The 24,306-nt window shown below is 41.7% G+C and overlaps 2 protein-coding genes across 2 annotated transcripts; both read right to left on the bottom strand.

Annotated features, from left to right (window-relative positions):
• Positions 1-1,913: 1,913 nt before the first annotated feature.
• On the bottom strand, positions 1,914-16,077 carry rps4x (ribosomal protein S4 X-linked; the record flags this gene model as incomplete). The annotated part of the gene is made up of 6 exons (XM_052143302.1): positions 1,914-2,067; positions 2,669-2,826; positions 3,098-3,269; positions 3,452-3,549; positions 15,672-15,852; positions 15,982-16,077. Coding segments are annotated over 6 exons (807 nt in total), but the record flags the coding sequence as incomplete, so codon positions are not given.
• A 2,145-nt stretch (positions 16,078-18,222) lies between these two features.
• Positions 18,223-21,690, bottom strand: cited1 (Cbp/p300-interacting transactivator, with Glu/Asp-rich carboxy-terminal domain, 1). The gene is made up of 2 exons (XM_052150451.1): positions 21,270-21,690; positions 18,223-19,973 (listed from the first exon to the last, which is right to left on the bottom strand). Exon 2 carries the CDS (start codon positions 19,964-19,966, stop codon positions 19,529-19,531), a length of 438 nt encoding a protein of 145 aa, XP_052006411.1. The 5' UTR covers positions 19,967-19,973; positions 21,270-21,690; the 3' UTR covers positions 18,223-19,528.
• Between the last annotated feature and the right edge of the window lie 2,616 nt (positions 21,691-24,306).

The following is a 24,306-nucleotide window of genomic DNA, read 5'->3' as shown; positions in this document are numbered from 1 at the left end:
CTCAAGGACACCAGTCAGTTTTATTTTAGTTTCTATTGCATTCTGGGCCTGGCAGACAGCCCCTGAAATGTGTGTTGAGGTGAGCCGTGCTGAGCCGCTGTGGACCAGCAGGAGAAAGGCTGCAGGACAAATGGGCTGAAGCTCAGCTGGACCCATATGGCCTTCTGGAGACAAGCCTCAGCTATGTGGCACAAATAAGAACATAGACACAGGTGTGTTCCTTCCTCCAACTTCTACATCTCACAAATCCAAATTTAGAAACTGTTGCCATACCAATATTTGCTCTAGTTTACATTAAAGGGATAGTGCACCCAAAAATGAAAATTCTCTCATTTACTCGACCTCATGCCACTTTGTTTTTCTTTCTTTCGCAGAACACATTAGAAGAATATGTCAGCTCTGTTGATCCTTACACTGCAACTGAATGGTGGCCAGAACATTGAAGCACATAAAGGTATTATAAAAGTAACTCATAAGACACCAATGATTTAATCCATGTCTTCTGAAGCAATCTTATTGATTCTGGGTGAGAAAAGAACAATATTTTTCTCTGTGCACCTTGCTATTGCGGTCTGTAGGCACAATCATAATTTAAAGCTCAATTACACTTCTTAGTGCTTGATGCATGCACAGAGTGCTAGATAGTACTTAACAGAGCACTGTTAAAAAAAAATGTAAAGCTAGTTGTCTTTTTGCTTTGACTCAGTCAAATTAAGTTGAAAGAAAACGAAACAATCCACTGGGGGGGAAAAAAACGGTTTATAATCAGTTATATGGGTTTAACATGGAATGTTCTAATAACTTTAAATTGTGACACTCTATGCTACCCAGGATGCATTGCAACACCTAGAGTTTTGATGTTTTAAGATCTGATTATCAAACATTAAGAACACCAGCATATGTTAAGATATTCAATTGTTTGAATGGGAGACAGACTTTTCAATACAAAGCTCCACCATTAAACAAAATATAAGCTATTAACGTCACCACACAACTATTAACTAACAGTAATGACAAAAACAACACGAACACTACACTAACCTCAGCTGGGAGCTGGCAAATCTTTGCCTTTTCAGTCAACGGAGTTGAAATGGCAAATACAGTTAATCCAACTTAAATTTTGATTCTAATTAACTTGTAAACAAGTTAATTTGGCATGAAATTTTAGTTATCAACTCAAAGCTAGTAATCCAGATCCACCTATGAGACTGCAGATGTCAAGATTTATTGTGAAAAAGGAACAAATGTTTGGTCTATTCTCACCTAAAATAGTAGACTGCTTCAGAAATGTGGATAAAACAGGAGTCTTAAGGATTAATATTATGCTGCCTATATGTACTTCAAAATGCTGGTGTCCATTCACTTCCATTGCCTGGACATACAGAGCTAAAAATCTGTGTTCTTCAGAAGAAATAGTCATTCACGTCTGGAATGTCATGAGGGTGAGTAAATAAGAGAATTTTCATTTTTGGGGTGGACTACCATTTTAAAACACCCACTCATGCAAACTATAGTCTAAAGCACTGCAAAGCCATATTAGTTCAAATGATGAGCTTGTGGTCATTTGCTTTATGGAAATCTACAGATGCACACTTGGTCTGAAAGACTGCAAAAAAGTATTTTTCGCACAGTATAAAACTAAAAACAACTTAGTGACTCATCCCCATTTAAAAATGCATTTTCAGTAAAGTAACAACTGGAGCAACATGTTATCCACTCCATTCCCTCAGTACAAACATAGGTACTCTTGAGTCAGTAGGTGTTGTTACGTCTGTATTAATCATTCTTTAAACCTTTTTTACACTGAAGGTGCTTCTGAATTTTGACCGTTTAATAGTTTCTGAACCCTTAAGTCTGCAACTTGTAGCGAAACATGCATTAAAAACGCTTTAACACAAAGACACAACTCGCTGTTGTTGTAAATAACTTTTTATTTGAAACAAGGTGTGTGCTAGTCCTGTTGATTTAGCTGCTGCCTTGTTTGGCAGCCAGTCTCTTGTCTCTCTCCTCAGCGATGGTCAGGCGGATACCCTTTCCACGGGGCAGGGACACCCATGGCTTGTTGCCCTGATGACAGAGACATAATATTAGTAAAACTATCTAGTTGAGTTGTACTACATTTTTATTGTAATTTGACTCCATGGGGAAAAGGTTGTGAAGTTCTTCTGCATTTACAAGTATGTGCTTTCAAACTTTCCAATCAGACATTTAATGCCTTTCATTTCCTGTTGACAGGCAAGTAGACAGACTATCATTAATTGCATGGGCTACATTCCAGACACAATGTGGTCACATGTGTTTTCAACCAAAAAGGACAAATATCAAAACACTTTGGACCCCATTTAAATCAGACTGTATGAAATACATCTGAATACCAATGGGGTATTTTTCATGGATGCAAACTCATAAGGCGAAAAATTCATAGCTGGTTTTCCAAATGTATATTTTCAGTTGATTGGTATGTAGCCTCAGAAAAGGAGACTTTAGCTGAAAGGCGAGTGAGTAGTTTGCATCCCAGGTTGAGCATGAAAAAAAATAAAAAGTCCAAAACCAAAATCAACTGCTTTTTAACATTGAGAACAATTATCTTCCAAAAATAAATTACCCACTTTTTGCAACATGACCTGTAAACATTTTCTGTGAATTCAGAATCAGCCCCCCAACTCACCTTGCCAACAACAAAAATGTTAGAGAGCCTGGTGGCAAAGCTGTTGCCAGTGCTGTCCTTAACATGCACCACATCAAAGGAGCCGGGATGCCTCTCTCTATTGGTGATCACACCAATACGCCCCAAGTTAGCACCTCCTATCACCATGCACAGGTTTCCTATTTACACACAGAGAAGTGGAAAACAATTATAAGTGGTGTGGAAATCAAACAAGACACCACCACAAAAGATCCAAATCTGAACAAAAATTGCACTGTCATTTTCCAAAATTATTAAGAAATAGCACTTCTAAAATTTTATGTACACTCAGAATGAGATAAAAATTCTAGTCATATCAGTAGACCAATAAAATCCACTTTTTTTTTTTTAGTAACTACACTTGTAAGTCCAATGCAACAAAAACAATTGCATGACTGACGACCCACTAACCTGTGTCAAACTTGATGAAATCTGTAATTTTGCCAGTGTCCAGGTCAATACGGACAGTATCGTTGACCTTGATCAGAGGGTCAGGGTAACGTATGGTGCGGGCATCATGGGTCACCAGATGTGGGATTCCCTTTGTGCCAATGATGGTTTTCCTCACTTTGCACAACTTGTACTAAAAGGGAAACATGGAGCAAAAGCAATAGCTCAAATGCTTGTAATAGATATCCATGAACACATGCTAAATGTTTAACTGTCCAACAAAATAAACTGATATGCGCTTTAGACAAACTTTTATTGTGTGTTAGAAACATCTATAGCATGAACAAAGTATTACACAAAAATAATAAAGCTCACCTTGGCCTCCTCATTTGTGATGCGATGAACTGTGAAGCGTCCCTTGACATCATAGATCAGCCTGAAGTTCTCTCCGGTCTTCTCAATGCTTATCACATCTGAAGGAATCACAACAGAACATGTTTCATTAACACATGTCTTGGAGCTTGTGTTTTTAAACACTTATTACAAACGGCTCTCTGCATCACCTGAGCTTAAAAATAAAAATCACAGATTGATATCCTGTTGACACTCACTAAGAAAGTATGGGTGCACAGTGGAAACACTGTGTGAACGTGTGTTACAACACATAGGGATTAGTCACTCAATGTGACATTTGTGGTCCAACCATCTGGTAAGCTACAGCTCACACACTTGATTCAGTGCAAATACAGAGTAGTCATTTAATGTATTAAACTCAATTTGAAATCAGCAGCCAACTAAATGACTGCGAAAAAAAACTAACTGCGTGGCCAAATGAAATACCACAAACAAATAAGCTTTAAGACTGTTGCTGAATAATAAAACCACAGTGCTCAGCTCTATCACATTTAGACAAATGTGGCCAAACAGAGCCATTACAGTTTCAGATGCCAATTTAGAAAAAGGACTGTTTCAGAACAAACAATTGAGACAATTACCAATCACTGAGATGGATTGAACAGATACATTGCTTCTGCTATATCCCAATGGCAAAACTAGTCAAGTGCATCAGATTCCAATCAGTTGCTAATGCTTAATATTGCAACAAATGTGTACTGAAATCAGCTGAAAATGTGTTTCAAAAACACTCAAGTTGAAGTGGATCAAATTTGACCCCCCCCCCACACACACACAATTTGGATTGCCCAATTCGCGATGCGCTCCAAGTCCTCGTGGTGGCGTAGTAACTCTCCTCAATCAGGGTGGCGGAGGACGAATCTCATTACCGCGGAGACATAGTGCGTGTGGAGGCTTCACGCTATTCTCCGCTGCATCCATGCACAACTCACCACGCACCCCACCGGGAGCAAGAACCACGTTATAGTGACCACAAGGAGCTTACCCCTTCTGACTCTAGACACCGGGCCAATTTGGTTGCTTAGGAGACTATCAAAGTTGCTTTTTAAGCAATTACACATTATGAACCTTTGGCACTGAGAAACTGACCATTTTAAATGGTACTGGAAGCCTTCAATAGCACATTTATGAGCAGTTCTGAATGCATTCTCAAATTTGTGGTTGTTGCTCTATGAACATAAGCATCAGTTGGACAACTTTGGGCATTGTAATGTCAAATTTTTAAGTACCTTACACAACGTCAAGTTAAAAACATGCCAAAAGCTTTGTATCGTTCCATTTGCACTACTTCCAACGTTTTTCAGACAAGAAAGCGGTCCGTGTGAACATCTTAGGGGTCTTTCACACTAGCAGTTTAGTCCAAAACAGCACTGTTAGCATGAACAATTGGTAATATGAAAGCCGTTTTGCAGACCAGGGAGCAGATCATGGTACCAAACCAGAGACTACCTGTAGGAAGTGGTCTGAGCTTGGTTGCAATGGAAACTTTTGCGAGCATCTGATACCTTTTATCTGACTTGCATATCTGTGGAATTACAGCATGTGATATAAAGAGGTGCAAGTGTAGTTCACTCTGGTGTGCATAATGAAACCAAAATAAAAAACAATTGTAATAAAAACAAAATCACATATATAGCGATCCGCGTTGTATTCTCCATCATGCGCATGTTTGTGATGATGCATAATGATGCAAAAGCACTGGGGTTTGACAAAATCTTTAAACCAACTGGACCAACGCTGCAGGGGATGCCGGGAACAAAATCGCACTCGTATTATAAAAAACCACATTCGTCTACAAGACAACTTGTAGTGTGATTTGATTTTACCTGGGTCCTATTTCTATGCCAGTGTTTTTTATATGGTGGAGAACTGGCCCTACAATCAGCTTAAATTTACTACAGTACAATTAGCGCAATTTCAAAACACCAGTTCTGCAACCTGTTGCCATGGATCACGATCAGGTCTTGGCGGTATGTTGATATATATCATGGGAACAGTATGTCAACAGGCAGAGATCTTCTATTTTGTGTATATAACAGTGTATATACACTCACCTAAAGGATTATTAGGAACACCATACTAATACTGTGTTTGACCCCCTTTCGCCTTCAGAACTGCCTTAATTCTACGTGGCATTGATTCAACAAGGTGCTGAAAGCATTCTTTAGAAATGTTGGCCCATATTGATAGGATAGCATCTTGCAGTTGATGGAGATTTGTGGGATGCACATCCAGGGCACGAAGCTCCCGTTCCACCACATCCCAAAGATGCTCTATTGGGTTGAGATCTGGTGACTGTGGGGGCCATTTTAGTACAGTGAACGCATTGTCATGTTCAAGAAACCAATTTGAAATGATTCGAGCTTTGTGACATGGTGCATTATCCTGCTGGAAGTAGCCATCAGAGGATGGGTACATGGTGGCCATAAAGGGATGGACATGGTCAGAAACAATGCTCAGGTAGGCCGTGGCATTTAAACTATGCCCAATTGGCACTAAGGGGCCTAAAGTGTGCCAAGAAAACATTCCCCACACCATTACACCACCACCAGCCTGCACAGTGGTAACAAGGTATGATGGATCCATGTTCTCATTCTGTTTACGCCAAATTCTGACTACCATCTGAATGTCTCAACAGAAATCGAGACTCATCAGACCAGGCAACATTTTTCCAGTCTTCAACTGTCCAATTTTGGTGAGCGCTTGCAAATTGTAGCCTCTTTTTCCTATTTGTAGTGGAGATGAGTGGTACCCGGTGGGGTCTTCTGCTGTTGTAGCCCATCCGCCTCAAGGTTGTGCGTGTTGTGGCTTCACAAATGCTTTGCTGCATACCTCGGTTGTAACGAATGGTTATTTCAGGCAAAGTTGCTCTTCTATCAGCTTGAATCAGTCGGCCCATTCTCCTCTGACCTCTAGCATCAACAAGGCATTTTCGCCCACAGGACTGCCGCATACTGGATGTTTTTCCCTTTTCACACCATTCTTTGTAAACCCTAGTGTGGCAGCGGGGGCGTGGTCAAGTGCCCGTCCGGGAGAGAAAAGCGGTAAGGGCGCTTACACCTGAGCTAAATTATGTCTAACACCTGTGTCTAATTGCAGTAAGCATGAGGAGAGCGGCATAAAAGAGCAGCAGCCACAGAGCCTAAGAAAGAGTGCCTACACCCCGAGTAGCAGCTAGAAGGAACCTGTGTTGTGCAATTGTGTAAAACAAAGTATATAATTAAAGAACCTTACCTTGAAGCAGACGCTGGTTCCCGTGTCTTCCTTAGTGGAAAGCTCCACACTGGTGCCGAAACCCGGGAATTAGCTGGGAAAAAAAAAAAAAATCCTGCAAATTATGGAACAGTCTCGCCCCATAGAGTCCTCCCAGCTGGCGGAAGTCCTCCAGTCCCTCGCTACGCTCCATCAGGGCCACCAACAGTCTCTGCTTGAGCTCCGACAGGACCAGGATCGTCGGTTCTTTGAGATCATGCGGGCTCAAGCAGAGGTCCTCAGCCAGGAGGCTGCTCCAGACGCAGCCGCGACCCCGGACACCCGCGCCACACTGCCCCCACCCGCGCTACAGAAGATGGGGCCGGCAGATGATCCGGAGGCGTTCCTGGACCTCTTTGAGCGCACGGCGGAAATTTGGGGTTGGCCACGCGACCAGTGGGCAGCCCGCCTCGTCCCTCTCTTGTCCGGGGAAGCACAACTCGCGGCACAACAACTTCCGGCAACAAGTCTCCTAGCTTATACCGACTTGAGGCGAGCCATCCTGCAGCGGGTTGGTCGGACCCCGGAAGAAAGTCGCCAGCTCTTCCGGGCCACGAAACTGGATAAATCCGACCGCCCGTTTGCGTTCGCCCAGCGGCTCCGTGATGCCTGTCGGAGGTGGCTGCTTGCGGGGGACCGCGACGTCGAGGAGCTCGTCGATCAAGTGGTACTGAGCAGTTTGTCCAGCGCTTGCCCGGAAAACGGCGGAGTGGGTCCAGTGCCACCGCCAGGCGTCGCTGGAGGAAGCCGTACGACTCGCGGAGGACCACATGGTGGCGATTCCAAGGGCGGATGAGCCCTCTCTCCCCTTCCCCTGTGTCTTCCCCTGTTTTTCTCCCCTCCCCTCTTCCCTCTCGCTCTGCTCTCTCCCCAGGGTCCGTTCCTGCCCCCCGCAGGCGCGGAGGGTTCATGAGACCAACTTCCCGGCCGTGGGAGAACCCGCCTACCCCTTCCCCGTCCTTCAGCCGCTCTCCTCCTCAGGTGGGGGCGCCCGCCAGCACGGGTGCGGCCGTGGCGCCTGGGCCGGTCTGCTGGAGGTGCGGAGACCCGGACCACTTCCGGGATCAGTGTCCGCTGATGGAAATAGGGACGGTGGTGCGGGTCTCCGACTTCCCGCAGGCTGCCCCCGATCGGGCTGGAGCGTACCATATTCCGGTAAGGATCCAGGGGGGTACATACCAAGCATTGTTGGATACCGGCTGTAACCAGACCACCATCCACCAACGCTTGGTTCAACCCGGGGCTTTGGGTTTAGCTAAACTGGTGAGGGTGAGGTGTGTGCATGGGGATGTTCACAAGTATCACATGGTGACTTTGGCGATTAAATTCAGGGGAAAAATCCATAGTGTGGAGGCAGCGGTTAGTTCCCGCCTCACCCATCCGCTAATCTTGGGTACTGATTGGCCGAATTTCAAAGATATTTTAGAGGGGATTTGTGTGGATAGGTCCTGCATAAAGAGGTGTGTGGTGTGCGATGCTTTGGCAGGGAGGCGGAGCCGGGCCGTCCTCGGCTGCTCGAATAACGAGGGAAGGGGCTGAGGTGGCGCCTCACCTCTCAGGGAATTCCCTGAGGGGACTTCCCTCTAGCGCAGTCGCGGGACGAAACCCTTAAACATGCTCTTGACCAAGTGAGAGTAATTGATGGTCAACAGCTCCGGCCGGGCATCGCCATTGCATACCCTTATTTTTCGCTTATTAAAGATCGGTTGTACAGAGTGACGCAGGACGCTCAAACAAAGGAGGAAGTGACACAATTATTGATTCCACAGAGCCGCCGGGAAATGGTTTTCCAGGCGGCTCACTATAATCCTATGGCCGGTCACCTAGGGGAAAGAAAGACACTTCTCCGTCTAATAGCCCGCTTCTATTGGCCGGGCATTGGCGGTGACGTCCGCAGGTGGTGTGCGGCGTGCCGTGAATGTCAGTTGGTAAACCCACCGGCCACCCCAAAAGCGCCTTTGCGCCCCCTTCCATTGATCGAGGTCCCTTCGAAAGAATTGGAATGGACCTCGCCGGGCCATTAGAACGGACAGCACGCGGACATCGCTTTGTGTTAGTCCTAGTGGATTACGCAACGCGATATCCGGAAGCAGTGCCCCTGAGCAACATCTCCGCACGTAGTGTTGCAGGGGCACTCTTCAAAATAATCTCCGGTGGGGATTCCGAAAGAAATCCTCACCGATCAGGGCACAACGCTTATGTCACGTACACTTCACGAGCTTTACTGAACTATTGAGCGTTAAGTCGATTCAAGACTAGCGCTTACCATCCGCAGACTGATGGCCTAGTGGAGCGATTTAATAAAACACTAAAAAATATGATTCGTAAGTTCGATACACGAAGACGCTTAGGAATTGGGATAGGTGGCTTGACCCCTGTTATTCGCAGTACGGGAGGTCCCACAAGCCTCCACGGGGTTCTCACCGCTCGAGCTGCTGTACGGGCGACGCCCACGCGGGTCCTCGACGTCATCCGCGAAGCTTGGGAGGAGGGACCTTCTAATAGTAAAAACGAAATTCAATACGTTCTTGATCTTAGAGCAAAACTCCACACTCTGGGGAAATTAACACAGGAGAATTTGCTCCAGGCTCAAGAACGCCAACGCCAGCTGTATGACAGGGGTGCTCAGCTACGGAATTCGCGACCGGGAGATAAAGTGCTTGTATTACTCCCAACATCGAAGCTCTAAATTACTCGCCAAGTGGCAAGGACCCTTTGAGGTCACACGACGAGTAGGGGATCTCGATTATGAGGTTAAACGTACCGATAGAGGGGCGCGCGTCAAATATATCACCTCAACCTCCTGAAATTGTGGAGAGAAGAGGCGGCCTCTGTGACGTTGGCAACGGTAGTTCCGGAGAGAGCGGAGCTCGGACCGGAGGTAAACAAAGCCCGCAATCTCAACACCCCGGTTCCTTGTGGAGACCACCTCTCACCGCGCCAACTCGCAGAAGTTTCCGAATTACAAAAGGAGTTTGCAGACGTGTTTTCTCCTCTACCGGGCCGCACAAACATCATACATCACCATATCGAGATCGAGCCGGGCGTGGTGGTACGTTGCCGCCCCATCGCTTGCCCGAACATAAAAAGAAAGTAGTTCGAGAAGAATTGGACGCGATGCTTGAGATGGGAGTAATAGAAGAATCCCACAGCGATTGGTCCAGCCCGGTCGTCCTTGTTCCCAAGAGCGATGGGTCTGTACGTTTCTGTGTGGATTATAGGAAAGTCAACGCGGTGTCTAAATTTGACGCGTACCCAATGCCCCGTGTTGATGAACTGCTCGATCGGTTAGGTACGGCTCGATTTTATTCGACCTTGGATCTAACGAAGGGTTACTGGCAGATCCCCTTGACACCAATATCCCGTGAAAAAACGGCCTTCACCACGCCGTTCGGATTACACCAATTCGTGACGCTTCCTTTCGGTTTGTTCGGGCACCAGCCACGTTTCAGCGCCTCATGGATAGGATCCTCAGACCGCACACTGCTTACGCCGCTGCCTATCTAGACGATATCATCATTTATAGCAATGATTGGCAGCGGCACATGCAACATCTGAGGGCTGTCCTGAGATCGCTGCGGCGGGCGGGGCTCACGGCAAACCCGAAAAAGTGCGCGGTTGGGCGTGTGGAGGTACGGTATCTGGGGTTCCACTTGGGTCATGGCCAGGTGCGTCCCCAAATTGACAAGACCGCGGCGATTGCGACTTGCCCTAGACCCAAGACCAAAAATGGGGTGAGGCAGTTCCTGGGGCTGGCTGGCTATTACAGAAGATTCGTGCCTAATTATTCGGATGTCACCAGCCCGCTGACTGACCTCACTAAAAAGGGGGCTCCAGATCCGGTCCAATGGTCGGAGCAGTGCCAACAGGCGTTACACAGATTAAAGCTGCACTTTGTGGGGGCCGCTTTTGCATGCACCTGACTTCTCTCTCCCTTTTGTATTGCAGACGGACGCTTCAGACAGAGGGCTGGGGGCCGTACTCGCGAGGTGGTGGAGGGGAGGAGCCCGGTGCTGTACATCAGCCGGAAGCTCTCCTTGAGGGAGACCAAGTACAGCACCGTGGATAAGGAGTGTCTGGCCATCAAGTGGGCGGTCCTCACACTCCGTTACTACCTGCTGGGGCGGGCCTTCACCCTCTGCTCGGACCACGCCCCACTCCAGTGGCTTCACCGCATGAAGGATACTAACGCCCGGATCACCCATTGGTATCTGGCACTCCAGCCTTTTAAATTCAAGGTGATCCACAGACCGGGGGTGCAGATGGCTGCCGCTGACTTCCTCTCCAGAAATGGGGGGAGGAGTGGTAGGCAGGCCGGATGACGCCCCGGCCTGAGTCGGGCGGTGGGGGTATGTGGCAGCGGGGGCGTGGTCAAGCGCCCGTCCGGGAGAGAAAAGCGGTAAGGGCGCTTACACCTGAGCTAAATTATGTCTAACACCTGTGTCTAATTGCAGTAAGCATGAGGAGAGCGGCATAAAAGAGCAGCAGCCACAGGGCCTAAGAGAGAGTGCCTACACCCCGAGTAGCAGCTAGAAGGAACCTGTGTTGTGCAATTGTGTAAAACAAAGTATATAATTAAAGAACCTTACCTTGAAGCAGACGCTGGTTCCCGTGTCTTCCTTAGTGGAAAGCTCCACACCTAGAAATGGTTGTGCGTGAAAATCCCAGCAACTGAGCAGATTGTGAAATACTCAGACCGGCCCGTCTGGCACCAACAAACATGCCACGCTCAAAATTGCTTAAATCACCTTTCTTTCCCATTCTGACATTCAGTTTGTAGTTCAGGAGATTGTCTTGACCAGGACCACACCCCTAAATGCATTGAAGCAACTGCCATGTGATTGGTTGATTAGATAATTGCATTAATGAGAAATTGAACAGGTGTCCCTAATAATCCTTTAGGTGTGTGTATATATATATATATATATATATATATATATGTATATATATGTGTATGTGTGTGTGTGTGTGCGACGCTTCACCTAGCACGTGAGACTTCGAGATAGACGAACTAATAATGGGCGATATGGCCTAAAAAATTTATCACGATAATTTCAGGGATTTTTTGCGATAACGATACAAATGACAATAAATTATTTTCTTCTGTAAAATATCAGATTATGTTATGTTTAAGTTGTGTTCCAGTGACTGTGCTGAAAAACATCACACAACAACAACAATTACACAATAATAATAATTCAAATCAATTACAAGTTTAATATGTAAACACAGATTCTTTATTTATACTCTCATGGTGGAAAAATAGTGCAAAGCAAACAGCAAAAGTAACAATCACCAACCATGTCTTCAGTTGTGTTTCAAAATTACAACAGAGTACAACTGCAAATAAATCCTGATAAAGTAAAGAAGTTCAGAGTGAAACACACTCTTAGAATGTAAATATAATACGTAAGTGGAACATGCTAACACCAATTAGGTAGTTAAATTATCAACACTCTTGTCCCATGGAACAAATTGTAAAAATAGTGCAAACACTGTATCAAAAAGTAATGATCCCAACTATGTCTTCAGATAGTTTACAAAATAGTGCAAAACAAGATGATAAATTAAAAAACAAATCAATAAATTAAATTTAAATAAAAGTGTAATTAAACTGTAAACACTGATATACTCTTGCAAAATATAGAAATTAGGCTGACATGAACATTTCTGGTAGTGCAAGTTGCATAACACACATACTAGTGTGATTCAGTAGCTTTCAAAAAGAGAACAGGGCTCACACCTTAAGATTTTTGGTCAAGAAGACCAACATATTCACTGTAGCTGGTTTCAGAAGAGACCTTTGGCATGTCACTACATTTCCAGCAGCGCTGAACACCCTCTCTGAGGGTGTACTAGTGGCGGGGATGCACAAGTACTTTTTCACCAAACGACTGATGTTAGGGATATTCACCTCATGTACCTTCCACCACGTAAGGGGATTGCTTTCACCATCTGCAAGTGGCCCACGTGGAGGTAGCTCCTCGCTAAACAACAAGCTCCTCCTCAGCCTCACGTCTGCCTTCCGCCATGCTTGTTTTCACTCCGCACAGAGAATGTCCGCACGTGAACAGTGAATCGCGCGTGCACAAAACTACGTCATCAACTAGACTTATCGTTATTATCGTGAGGAGACACATTTTTATCGTGAGGAGAATTTTCAACAATATATCGCAAACGATAAGATATCGCCCATCCCTAAGACGAACACAGAATGAGGGATGACACCGAAACGAGCAGGAGGAATTTAGAGACAATGAGAGTATGAAGGCACATTAAGATAGGTAAAATGAAAACTGATGCACAAATTCTGTTTCATGTGTTTTTTTTAATCTGTCAAAATGACAGACAGCATTACAATTCAGTAAATAACAAGAAATTGTTATACATTACTAAATGTAATCACTTTTCCTAATTTTCACTCAGAATGTAGAGATGGTTAATAAAACAAAACAATGGAAAATAGATCAAATCTTAATTATTTATTTCATTGCAACGGATATGACAGGTCTACTTGGCTACTTTGGACACGGTTTTAAATAAATGTAAAAAAATGTAGGCTAAGACCAAAAATTAGGGATGTCACGATACCATTGTTTTTTTTATTTTGGACAGTACGAGTACCGATACGGAGTCCAATACAGATTTTTTTTTTCTTTATCTGAACTACATATCAACAGTTTATTTCAATTTTATCATCAAAACGGTGTTACATTTTTTTTTATTACTTTAATCAAATGAAAGTATAAATTAATTTTCAACATGATATTTAATAAAGTGCATTTATACAGAACCTCACAGCACAATCTAAAGTATGTTAGTTATTTTTGTCAAATAAAGCGCACTACAGAGCATCACAGATGTAATATGTTGCCTAAATATAATGCAATTCCTATTGATTTCTTATTATTAGTTGTAGTAGTATAACATTTTATTTGGCGGAGCTTTTATTTAAGTGCCTGTGCTATTATGACCAAGTAGCTCTGACGTCATGACGTGCTTCCCCACTCTGGAAAAGCAGGTCGCTATGTGACTCAAAGTGTTTATTAAACCACAAAAGGTTGCCATTTAAATAAATAAACACTGTATGTACTCTGTCTGTGCCTTGTGCTACAAAGTGAATTTGTCTGTTCACTGTCATCTGCTTCAAACAGGGCGCTCGATGCTCATGAAGGAGATTGACCTTTAGATTTTCTCTCCACACGTGAATGGATCGTCAGTGTTTTTTTGACACGTCTTTTAGGATTTCACAACAAATATTTGATCGTGGCAATCACCTCCCCACTCGTGTTCTCCTTCGCCATCCCATCATTAATTTTCACAATATGTCACTTGACGCAAAAATAAAAAGACTAAACACAAGCATTTAGTTAAGCCAAGCTTTCAAGCAAGCTAAACTCAATAATAGGGAGCGTGAAAACGAAGTGAAAGTAATCTCCGCGCTGGAGGTCGAACATTACCAAGTGCTGCTAGATTAAAAAAATTTTATCATTATTTTTGGCTACAACAGAAAATCCATCTTTCGTATTTTGACCGCATCCGTTGTCTTGCTCAGTTTGTTTGATCGTTTCCTTCATTTCTTTGCTTAGTTTTTGTTTTCCTTGTCCAGATTTGGTCTGTATTGCTCAGCTTTTTGGTTCCTACATTTGAAAATGTTTCCCTTGTCTATGTAACTGCTTCCCATGTTTGAGTTTGAAGCTGCATTATTTACCTGTTTTTTGTTTCGCCATTTCTTTAGCCAGTTTTGGTTTCCCTTGCCAAGTAGGGCTGGGCAAAATGGCAAAAAATATTATCACAATATTCCTTTTCATATAATTCGATATCTATATTTATCACGATATTCAAATCACATTTGCACAGTGCACATTTTTTTAAATTTCCAAACTAGAAGAGAAAACAAAATCCTAAACAGTCTAAATAGTTTTACAAAACTGTCATGATATCTTGCAGTCAAGATAGAATCAATCTGGGGTCCGGATCCGTAACGTGGTGACCTGCATAGTGGGGGCAATAGCAACTTCATACAGTCAGAGGCTGCGTTTCCAGTGACGTGGAAGAAATCCACACAAAGCCACTCCCACCGCTAGGGAACCGCTTGCCCTGCTGTCAATTTTACAATCCACCTTGCGAGCTTGACGCTCTGCTTCCATATGAAGGAATTGAAAGCGCTCGTGTTTTTAGCAACACGCACGTCTATATGTAGAACACCAGCTAAATTACTCAAAAAGCTTATTGTCGATATCATGGAGTTTTTTTATCGTGATAAATATTGATATCGTTTTATCGCCCAGCCCTATTGCAAAGTTTTTTTGATTCCCCTTGTTGCCCAATTTTTGTTTTCTCCATACAAAGAGGGTTTGAAAAAGGGGTGAAACGGTAGTGAGGTTCTCAACCCTCAGCAACAAGCTTCTCTGCAATGTTGCCAGTCATTTTAAATGTTTGAGCCCTTTAAGCTAAATGCAGATCCTCAGTTTTTCTTTAACCATCAGAGCGGATGTCCTGTAAATGACACGACCCTGTGCTGCCATCTAATGTTTGGTAGCAACAACAAAAAGCATAACAACGCAATTGTACTCTGCATGCATCCATTTGCGCTCATCCGCCTGCATGAGGTATACTTTCAAAACTGTGCGCAGGACGCAACACGCAAATTGAAGTATACCTGGTCTTTAAAGTCAGATGGATTTTTGATTGGCTGTCAATATTTTTTATTGTTCATCAGCTGAAGAAAAATAAATCGCTCTGAATGTGATTCCAACGATATCCTCCATGCCATTATCGTTATAGTTGTAGAGTGGACTCCAATGAGTTACAACAATTTTTTCAATTTAATGGTTAAATAAAAGATATTCTTGGTGTGAACGAGCCTAAAGCAATGCAAAAATGCCATATAAAATGATTTAATGCAACAGAATGCACCAAAACTCACCCATGAAGCCAGCGGGGTAGGTGATGTCAGTGCGGACTTTGCCATCAATCTTGATAAATCTCTGCATGCAGATCTTCTTGACTTCATCTCCAGTCAGGGCGTACTTGAGGCGGTTCCTCAGAAAGATGATGAGGGGCAGACACTCCCTCAACTTGTGGGGACCGGTGGAGGGACGAGGAGCCTGAACACACACACACAAAGAAAACTTGCGTAAAGAATAGACCTTAACTTTTTTTAAATGCCACAAACAAGAACAAGACCATCTTTGAAGACATGTTGTTCCAAAATTAGTACAAGATAGATCACTTACAAATACTCCAGTGAGTTTGTCCAGCATCCAGTGTTTAGGAGCTGCGACGCGCTTCAGATGCTTCTTCGGTCCACGGGCCTGGACAAGAACAGGGTAAATGTAGTGAATTTAAAGAGGACTTAACATCTTTACTGAATAGTTAGGGATAGATCAAGCGTTTATGTGAGCAACAAGTTAGCTCACACATCCACTCTTTAGGTAAACTCGGGAACTTGAGTTTCCACTTTTTAAAACATGATGTCTAAAGCGGGACGTTAAATATGTAAAAGTTTAACACAATTCACATTTACTAACGTTTTACCACTACACACCTCAGATTAACCCATTATGAAACCGGGTCCTCTTTAACGACTATGAGAGACGGCAACTATGCTAAGCTTTTTCCATTAACATTTTAAACCATCCATCAGCTCTTTTTCATGACAATTTGTGTGTTACTCATGTTAGATGGTGTGAAAGAATATTATTTGGGCCATAAATGGAAAAGACTGCTCTTCTTCAACCTTGATGGTCGTGGATTATTTAGGGAGGGAATCGTCAACGAAACGCACTCACCATGTTGGAGTCTGGGGAAAAGGACCTTTCACTTCCTGTCACAGGAAGATAAACTGAACTACCGGTGCCGAAGAAGGACAAGCGAACCTTCTGTTATCAGCCGTATGAGTGTCTGCCTTCTAGTGGGGAAGTCAATAATCACAGTCTAACGCGAATCGTTTCTGTGCAAGATATTGAATTATTAAATATATAAATACACTATTAAATAATAATAGAGTATAAAGGTTTACCAGTTGGTAGTTAATGCCTTGCTATATTAAAAGTTTTAATGATATTAATGGGAAAAAAAATCATTTAAATCTTATATTGTTCATTATAAAGTCCTAATCGGACAATCTTGGAAAAATTGCTCGGAAATCCCGTGCTGGGTAAAAACAGGGCGGCTCTGTTTTTAGAAGAATAACACTGTATAGTTTGGACTCTGTGGCCTGTTTGAGTCTTGGATGTGTAGTTTTCTTATCATTATTCCTATTATGATGTTTATATTGGTTGTTGCTTTGTTTAATTTCCATTGTCCTTGTCCTCTTTGCTTTATGTGCTGTTATATCATTAATTCACTAATTCATGCAATCAGGCAATCTAAAGGATATGCCTACTCGCTATATTTAGATAAGTAATACATGTTTAAATTGCGGCAACTTCACAAAACATCATAGATGATGTAAAGAGTACTGATCAGGCACTTTCTAGACGGGTTCGGCTTCCTCTTAGAGGAATATTTGATCCAAATTAAGTTCAATCGACATAATTTGTGGCATAAAATAGATTTTCAGAAAGCTTAACTTTGACTTGCCCTCCTTTTCTTTTTAAAAATACAACATCTGTGAATCAGTGAGGCACTTACATTGGAAGTGAATGGTTTCAATCTGTAAACGTTAAAATACTCACTATTTAAAAAGTATAACCACAGGACGTACACAGAATACACATTAACATGATTTCAGTGTGATGAAATCACTTACTTTCATCCAATTTTACAACTTTGTTGCCATGACGATGTCAACAAACCCTAAAAACCCTGAAGCGACTTTAAAAATGACAATTTAAATTTACAGTTCAAATAATACATGATTTTTAACAGAAGAATTCATGTAAGTGCTTTTATAAAAGTATAAGCCTTGCGTTTCTGCCTTTCAATCCTCCAAATAAAATGGGCCCTATTGACTTTCATTGTAAGTGCCTCAATGTAACCTCCATTTTTGCTTTTTTTTTTTTTTTTTTTTTTTAAGAAAAGGAGGGGCGAGTAAAATAATAGTTTGTGGTAATCAACATTATACCACAAATGCTGTTAATTGAGCTTAACTTGTATTGAACCCGGATATACTCGATCACTAATTTCTGGCTGAATTATCAAGTTGGACACTAGATGGCAGTATCAACCATTTAAAACATTTCACTCACACGGACCCTGGCCAAAGTCCTGCCTTTGCTCGTTTACTGTATGTAGCGATATTTACATAATAATAATAATAATGTGAATTTCAGAATTTGTCTTTAACAGTATTTTTGGTTTTGGACTTATTCTTAAAACAGCAAAATTTTTATATTCCAATCATTTTGGAGCACATTTCACTTTGCATGAAATATATACACATTCAACATTTACTTTTATATTCTGATTTTTGTTTTTATTTGAATAGTTAATTATTAGATTAAAAAAAAAAATCATTATTTCACCTTATAACATTGTCTTTTGCAGAATTGTATTGTTTCAGTTATACTGTATGTGAAAAAATTTGGTATAGGCAATCTTTCCACCCAAAACAATTTTCATTTGGTGCACTATAAACATCAGTAAATGTGTTAAAGTGTTTTAATGGGAAAGAAAAAGGCGAAAGGTTATGCTTTATTACTTTATCTCAAATTCAGAAAAATAGAAAAGTACACATTTAAACATATCTTATGTAGAAACACAAATGGATGGGAGAAAAGTGCTAAACAATAAATCTTTGATTACATTTCAGTGAGTCCCAAATTTCAAAAGTAGTTAAGTAAAACAACAGACAGAAATGATCCCCCTCCTCTTCCCATATGTTTTTAAAGCATGAACATATTTGTCGATTTTGGCCTGCTTAAATCTACATTACAATGAAGCTCTTTTTTCTTACAGCCTACAAGACATTGAAAATAAATAGAAGAGAAATGTAAATGGATGACCATGTTGACATTTTTCCAGAGTTGCTCTACGTGCATGGCCCTATCATTGCTAAACAAAGAATAAACAAAAAATAAAGCTATCGGTCCATGCAGGCTGACTGTGGAGTAAACAGACACATCTCTCATTAATTTATTCAACCATGGAAAACGCTCGGCCAGGTCGAGTTCCTCTGTGACCAATGACATGGCTTCTTGAGAGAATATCTCAAATGATGGACCAGTTTCACTAGCCTTCCATTACATACAACACCATTCGGCTCTTAGTCTAGATCTGGGCTTGAAGTCAGACTGGTTTAAAACCTTTGATATCTACAAACCATATTTTCCAAATGTCTCTTCCTCAAGCCTTATTCTGAGATTATGACAATGATTTTGGAACCATATAAAAAGATTGAAGATGTAATCGATATCATATAGCATGATGTGGATTTTATAAAGTAGTGTGAGAGGGCTCGGGACAACAGACTTCCATGGGACGGAGAGAAAGTCTTAAGGCTGGCCACATGACCCTTTTGGTGTGTGTAGGTAGTCCTCCGTTTTAGTTTATAGCTTATGACATAAGCTCAAGTCTGATGACTTGGTCAAAGAAAAATTTGTCCTCCATTTACAGAAAACTATATAAAGTCTCACTTTGGACAGAAGTCTACAGCCTTCAGGTTCAGTTTCAAAACAGCAAACTTACAAGACTTTGAGATTATTTATCCAGCTCTTGACTGTTCAAATCTTACACTTAAACACTCTTTTCATAGGCCAATTTGACTGCCATTCAATAGTCACTTTCATTTAGAGAAGGAAGACAGTAGCCATTAGAGATATTTGGGAGTATCCGAGAGGGTCAGCAGCCAGCCGGTACATCTGCGATGAAGTCGAACTCGTTCTGACCCAGCCATAGCTCTGGAAGCTCATTGGCACGGTCCAAACCCAGCTCCACCACCAGCGACATTAGAACTTCTTCATCAACTGGATCCGAATCAATGATCCCAGGTGCCTGTGCTGCCCCAGGGGTTGCAATCTGTCCTGGGCCCAGCATGGTGGTCCCATACACTCTGCTGGGTCCATTGGTAACTGTAGAGGATACAGCCAGATTCTGATAGTGGCTGTTGAGTTTCTGGAGCTGCATGGAGGCTATGAGGTGCTGGCCGGACTGTAGGCAGAAAGGCTGTTGCTTCCCCAACACAGGAGAGCTTGGGTGGTGAGCAGCAGTGGGGAACTGAGAGCTAGTTTTGCTTGAACCTTGGTAATGCAGGAGGGAAAGTGTGTCACGATCCTTCATGGTGGAGCTAGAAAGCAGCAAGCAAAGAGAAGGATTAGGATCTGCAATATTGAAAAGTAATAATGTCATAAAGTTTGATGTTAAGCCTGGCGTGCATAGATTAATTCTGGTTAAAACACCATAAAAGTACCTTCAGAGTTTTGAGGCCAGCATTAACTAAGATCACAAGACATGAGTTTATCAATGGCTCAGAAGTGAAGCAAGTCGTATGACTTGCCAAGAACACTATTTGTAGAGATGAGCCATTCATAATCCCTCAGAAGTGGAGTTAATTATGGAATATGTGATGCTGTCCTGTGACTCCACATCCTTCTCTGTCTAGTATGCAAGCAAGCACACTGAGGAAAAGAATAATGAGGCTGGATTTTGAGGCAGTTAATCACGTGTGCTTCTCTCCTCAATCCCCACTTAAGCCGTTTTTCTTTGGGAAAAGCGTAATTGCTGAAGGCTGGCATGCAGCTGCATTGGACCTCCGGCAACAAGCAACACACAAGCTCATCTCTGCGCCTCTCTTCAGACATTGACAGCTGTGGGGCATTCAGCTTGAGATCTTTGTGTTAGCTCATTGTTCATTACTCATGGCCTTGAAGCAGTCACATACAACATAAGCCTACAACTTAATTAGGCAAATGTTCAACCGAATTTTGCTGTTATATGCAATGCCTGCATTCAATATGGGAAAGTCTAGAAAATTAGAATTATTATAATTTGTTGAATTGAGGTTAGTAAAGAGGTGCATTATTTAATACACTGTTACATGTCCTGTGGGAAAGAACAATCTTTTAATGATTATCTAAAGAAAGTTCTTCTGAGTTCCCCAAAGCATCAATCTTGTGTAACAATCTGCCTGGTGTACAACTGATTACTGCTAATTTCTCTCTACTGTCAGTAGCCAATGTTTGTGACATTCAAAACTGATTTAAACAGGCTACAATAACCACTGGATTAGACAAAATACAGATAGATATAATATGTCGCATAGTAAGTAAATATCCAAATGGAGTAGGTATATTCACGAGTGGACTGCTCGAGATTAAATGCGGATTTCATTGTGTCTTTAATGCGCAATCAAGATAAAAAAAAATAAAATAATAGCGTACTATTCATTGACAGTTTCTCTTTCAGAAATATAATTATTTTCCGATATGTTCGTCCGTCATTTAATTAATCATAACAAATGTAAAAAATAAATAAAAAACAATAATCTATAGGTAATTTGAAAGGTTAAAAACACTGCAAAAATAAATAACTAAATTAAAAAAATTTAACTTGAAAAGTACATTGCGTTTATTTGATAACTTACCTTTATAGGAGAAATTGTCAAATTGCGTGCATTTTCTGAATCCAGAATGAGGAAAGAATTAGACTAATAACCTATAAAACTGTCAACATGCGAAAATAGTTACTGCATAAACCCGTTCAAACCCGTTTTCACAGTTTTTGCCAAGAACGAGGCTTGATCAGAAGTTAGAGAAATGTTTCCAGGCTTCCCTGTTCTGCTCCAGGAGAGCTCTCTCAATGATCTGTTACTGAATCAAATGCATTAGCCTAAATACACACAATCAAGAGGCTTCTGAGCCCGCTCTGTAGCATGACATGGAATATCCGTGGAACCGGACTGAGAAAAGATGACGCTTCCAAGTGTGAAACTTCATTTACCATTTTAGGATGACCGAATTTATTTGATAAAAAAAAAAAATCTATATGCAGGACAACAAACAGAACCAGAAATAATTTTTACTCCCATAACAACCTCCACTTTTAGCCAGGATAGAGCGTAACAGTAAACTAGCGTTACGACAGTACGTCACCGTTTGCGGATACCATACAAATGACCTAGCTGTCGCAAAATTGTCATCGTCTTCTCTTATGATACTAGCTATTTTACCGTAGTAAACTCCACACATAGTTCATTCCAAAAGGATGTTTGTGTGTGTAAAAGGTCAGTTCATTAAGTTATGAGCTGTTTCCTCAAAAATTGAGTCAATTCAGCACACTGAAGCATCTCCATAGACATTCATAAAAAAAATGGCATTTGTTCTCCCAGATCCCTTCTTATAGGGGAGCCTACAAGCTTAACCTAAAATAGCGTAAAGCAGTGGTCCCATATGCATTCTATGGGCGGTACACTGGTGAGGAGACAAGAGTCATTTTTTTAATGGATGTCTATGGAGGAGATGCTTCATTCCGCTGAATAAACTGCTTTTGTAAGGAAACAGCTAATCATATAATTAATTAACTGCCTGTCCACTAATCTTCAATATGTTTTACACTAAACAATCCTTTCAGAGTGAACTATGTGTGGAGTTTGCTTTGATAAAATAGCTGTTTTATATGAGAAGACACAGACAATTTTGCGGCATGTTGCTGTCAGTTTACGGCTTTCTTTATTCATATGTAGGCTATGGTGTCTGCAAACGCTGACTTACTGTCGTAGAAACTAGTTGACGTTACTATCTCTCTTATGGTAATAGCACGAAAGTTGTTATTTCTGTTAAGAAGATCTCTGGTTCTCCTCGCCTGTGTCCCGACCGTAGAATGTCTATTGGGACTGCCGCATTATGCATTGCTATGCTAATCTTGTAGGCTCACCTTGATAGAAGGGCTCTGCTTTAGTCCCCTTGGGGCCTCTTGCCCCAAGTGTCCTGGGCCCCGGGGCTTATCGTTTTGCTGGGCCCCTGTCAGTCATCAGAGCAGAAAAATATCAGAAAAAAAACAAACAAACAACATAGATCTAGGTAGCACAACAAATATAACCGAAAGCATGTGTCTTGAGATGCATTTAAATGTTAGACGCCATCTAATGCGATCACACTACATTTGCTCCATGCTCCATTCACTCCCATTCAAACGCATCCGAACACTGGAGATCGAAAACACAATCATGCGGAGAAATTTCATACGCTGCATATCGAAAGTTCAAATTTTATGAACTTTGAACCACGAATCCGTAGGTCCGAAAGAGATTTGCAAGCTCAAAGCCTATAGTGTGTCCGCCCCTTAAAACATGCACACTTAAAAAAGATAGGGCACAATGGGGTCAAGCATAGAAAATACAATTGAAACAACGGAGATGGATGCAAAAAATTACATAAAAACAATATGGAATTGAAATCCTGCCGTTTACATTACTCATTAGGCCTAATATGGGCTCAGTGTGCCAGTCCGTGTTTTCTTTTCACCCATACTGAAGTGCGCGGAAAGACAGATGCTCACTATTCACACACACTTCGCTCACTGTTCCCATAATAGCTCACTTAATAATTATCATTCATAGAAACACCAAAGGCAGTAAAACAACATCTCTACTCCTGGGACAAGTAACTCGTACATGTTTTTTAAAGGCTATGGAAATCAGACCACACATAAAATGCACGTTTTATACAAATAAAAACAACAACAAAAAATTGACGTTATCAAGTTGTCTTACATAGGCCTAGTTATTTTTGAATTATGCATAAATTAAATTGAGCCGTGATAATTAAACCCGCTCATACCCAACCAAACCGATGTGTGTTTTACAGTGAAAGACTGGGTAGAAAACAAACTCATCTCAATAATGAAAAAGAAAAATGACGAGATGCAGCAAAAGGGTTTAATGGCTGCATTTGTCGTCATTCATAAAGACACTTAACGTAGATTAAGAGGGAAGTGGCGAAGGAGCTTTTTTGTTTTGTTTTGTTGCTTTACTCCTGTGGGGACGTTATGCAAATAAGACAAACGGGTTTAACGAATTTGTTTGTCAAAACTCAAGAACAAATATCATATAGACACATTTTGTATAAAATAATGGTTGAGACTCTTCAATATTTCATTTCGGTCGTTTACTGAGGAAAGAAATCCTTGTTTCTGAATGAATGGTTCAGTGAAAGGTTGAGCACGTCTTCAGGGTGGACAGATGAATGCTTTGCATAAAATTCGTTGGGATGTCAAACATACAACTAGATGAACAGGTGCCACGAACGTATAGCCAACCCGGGACACAAAGGGGTTTCAGACTGTTTATCTATTTTTAGATTAATTATGAATGAATAACATCCTACAAGCAGCGAGTAAGACACGTATTAACATAGATGGTAAGCTTGATTATTTCATGCTTTTCAAACTATGATTTTAACATTTCAGATGTGCAAAGTGTACTTTAACGTTCATCTGACCATTATAATGCGTTTTGACTGCAAATACACTCTGTGATCTTAATTTTGACATGTAGGGGCTAATAACATGCGTGATGTACTACACTAATGGGAGTGAGTGTTGTCTATCAAACACCTCTCTATGAAAAAAATGAAAAGATCACTTTAAAAATAGTACTGCAACCCCTTCAGCTGTGACTATAT

Source organism: Xyrauchen texanus, chromosome 2, assembly GCF_025860055.1.
Source record: "Xyrauchen texanus isolate HMW12.3.18 chromosome 2, RBS_HiC_50CHRs, whole genome shotgun sequence".
Classification (NCBI taxonomy): Eukaryota; Metazoa; Chordata; class Actinopteri; order Cypriniformes; family Catostomidae; genus Xyrauchen; species Xyrauchen texanus.
Note: the sequence above shows the minus strand (reverse complement) of the source record. Positions and strands in the feature narration are given on the sequence as shown.

Coding starts and splice junctions, on each gene's coding strand:
- cited1 (XM_052150451.1), bottom strand. CDS start 19,966: ATGAAGGATCGTGACACACTTTCCCTCCTGCATTACCAAGGTTCAAGC.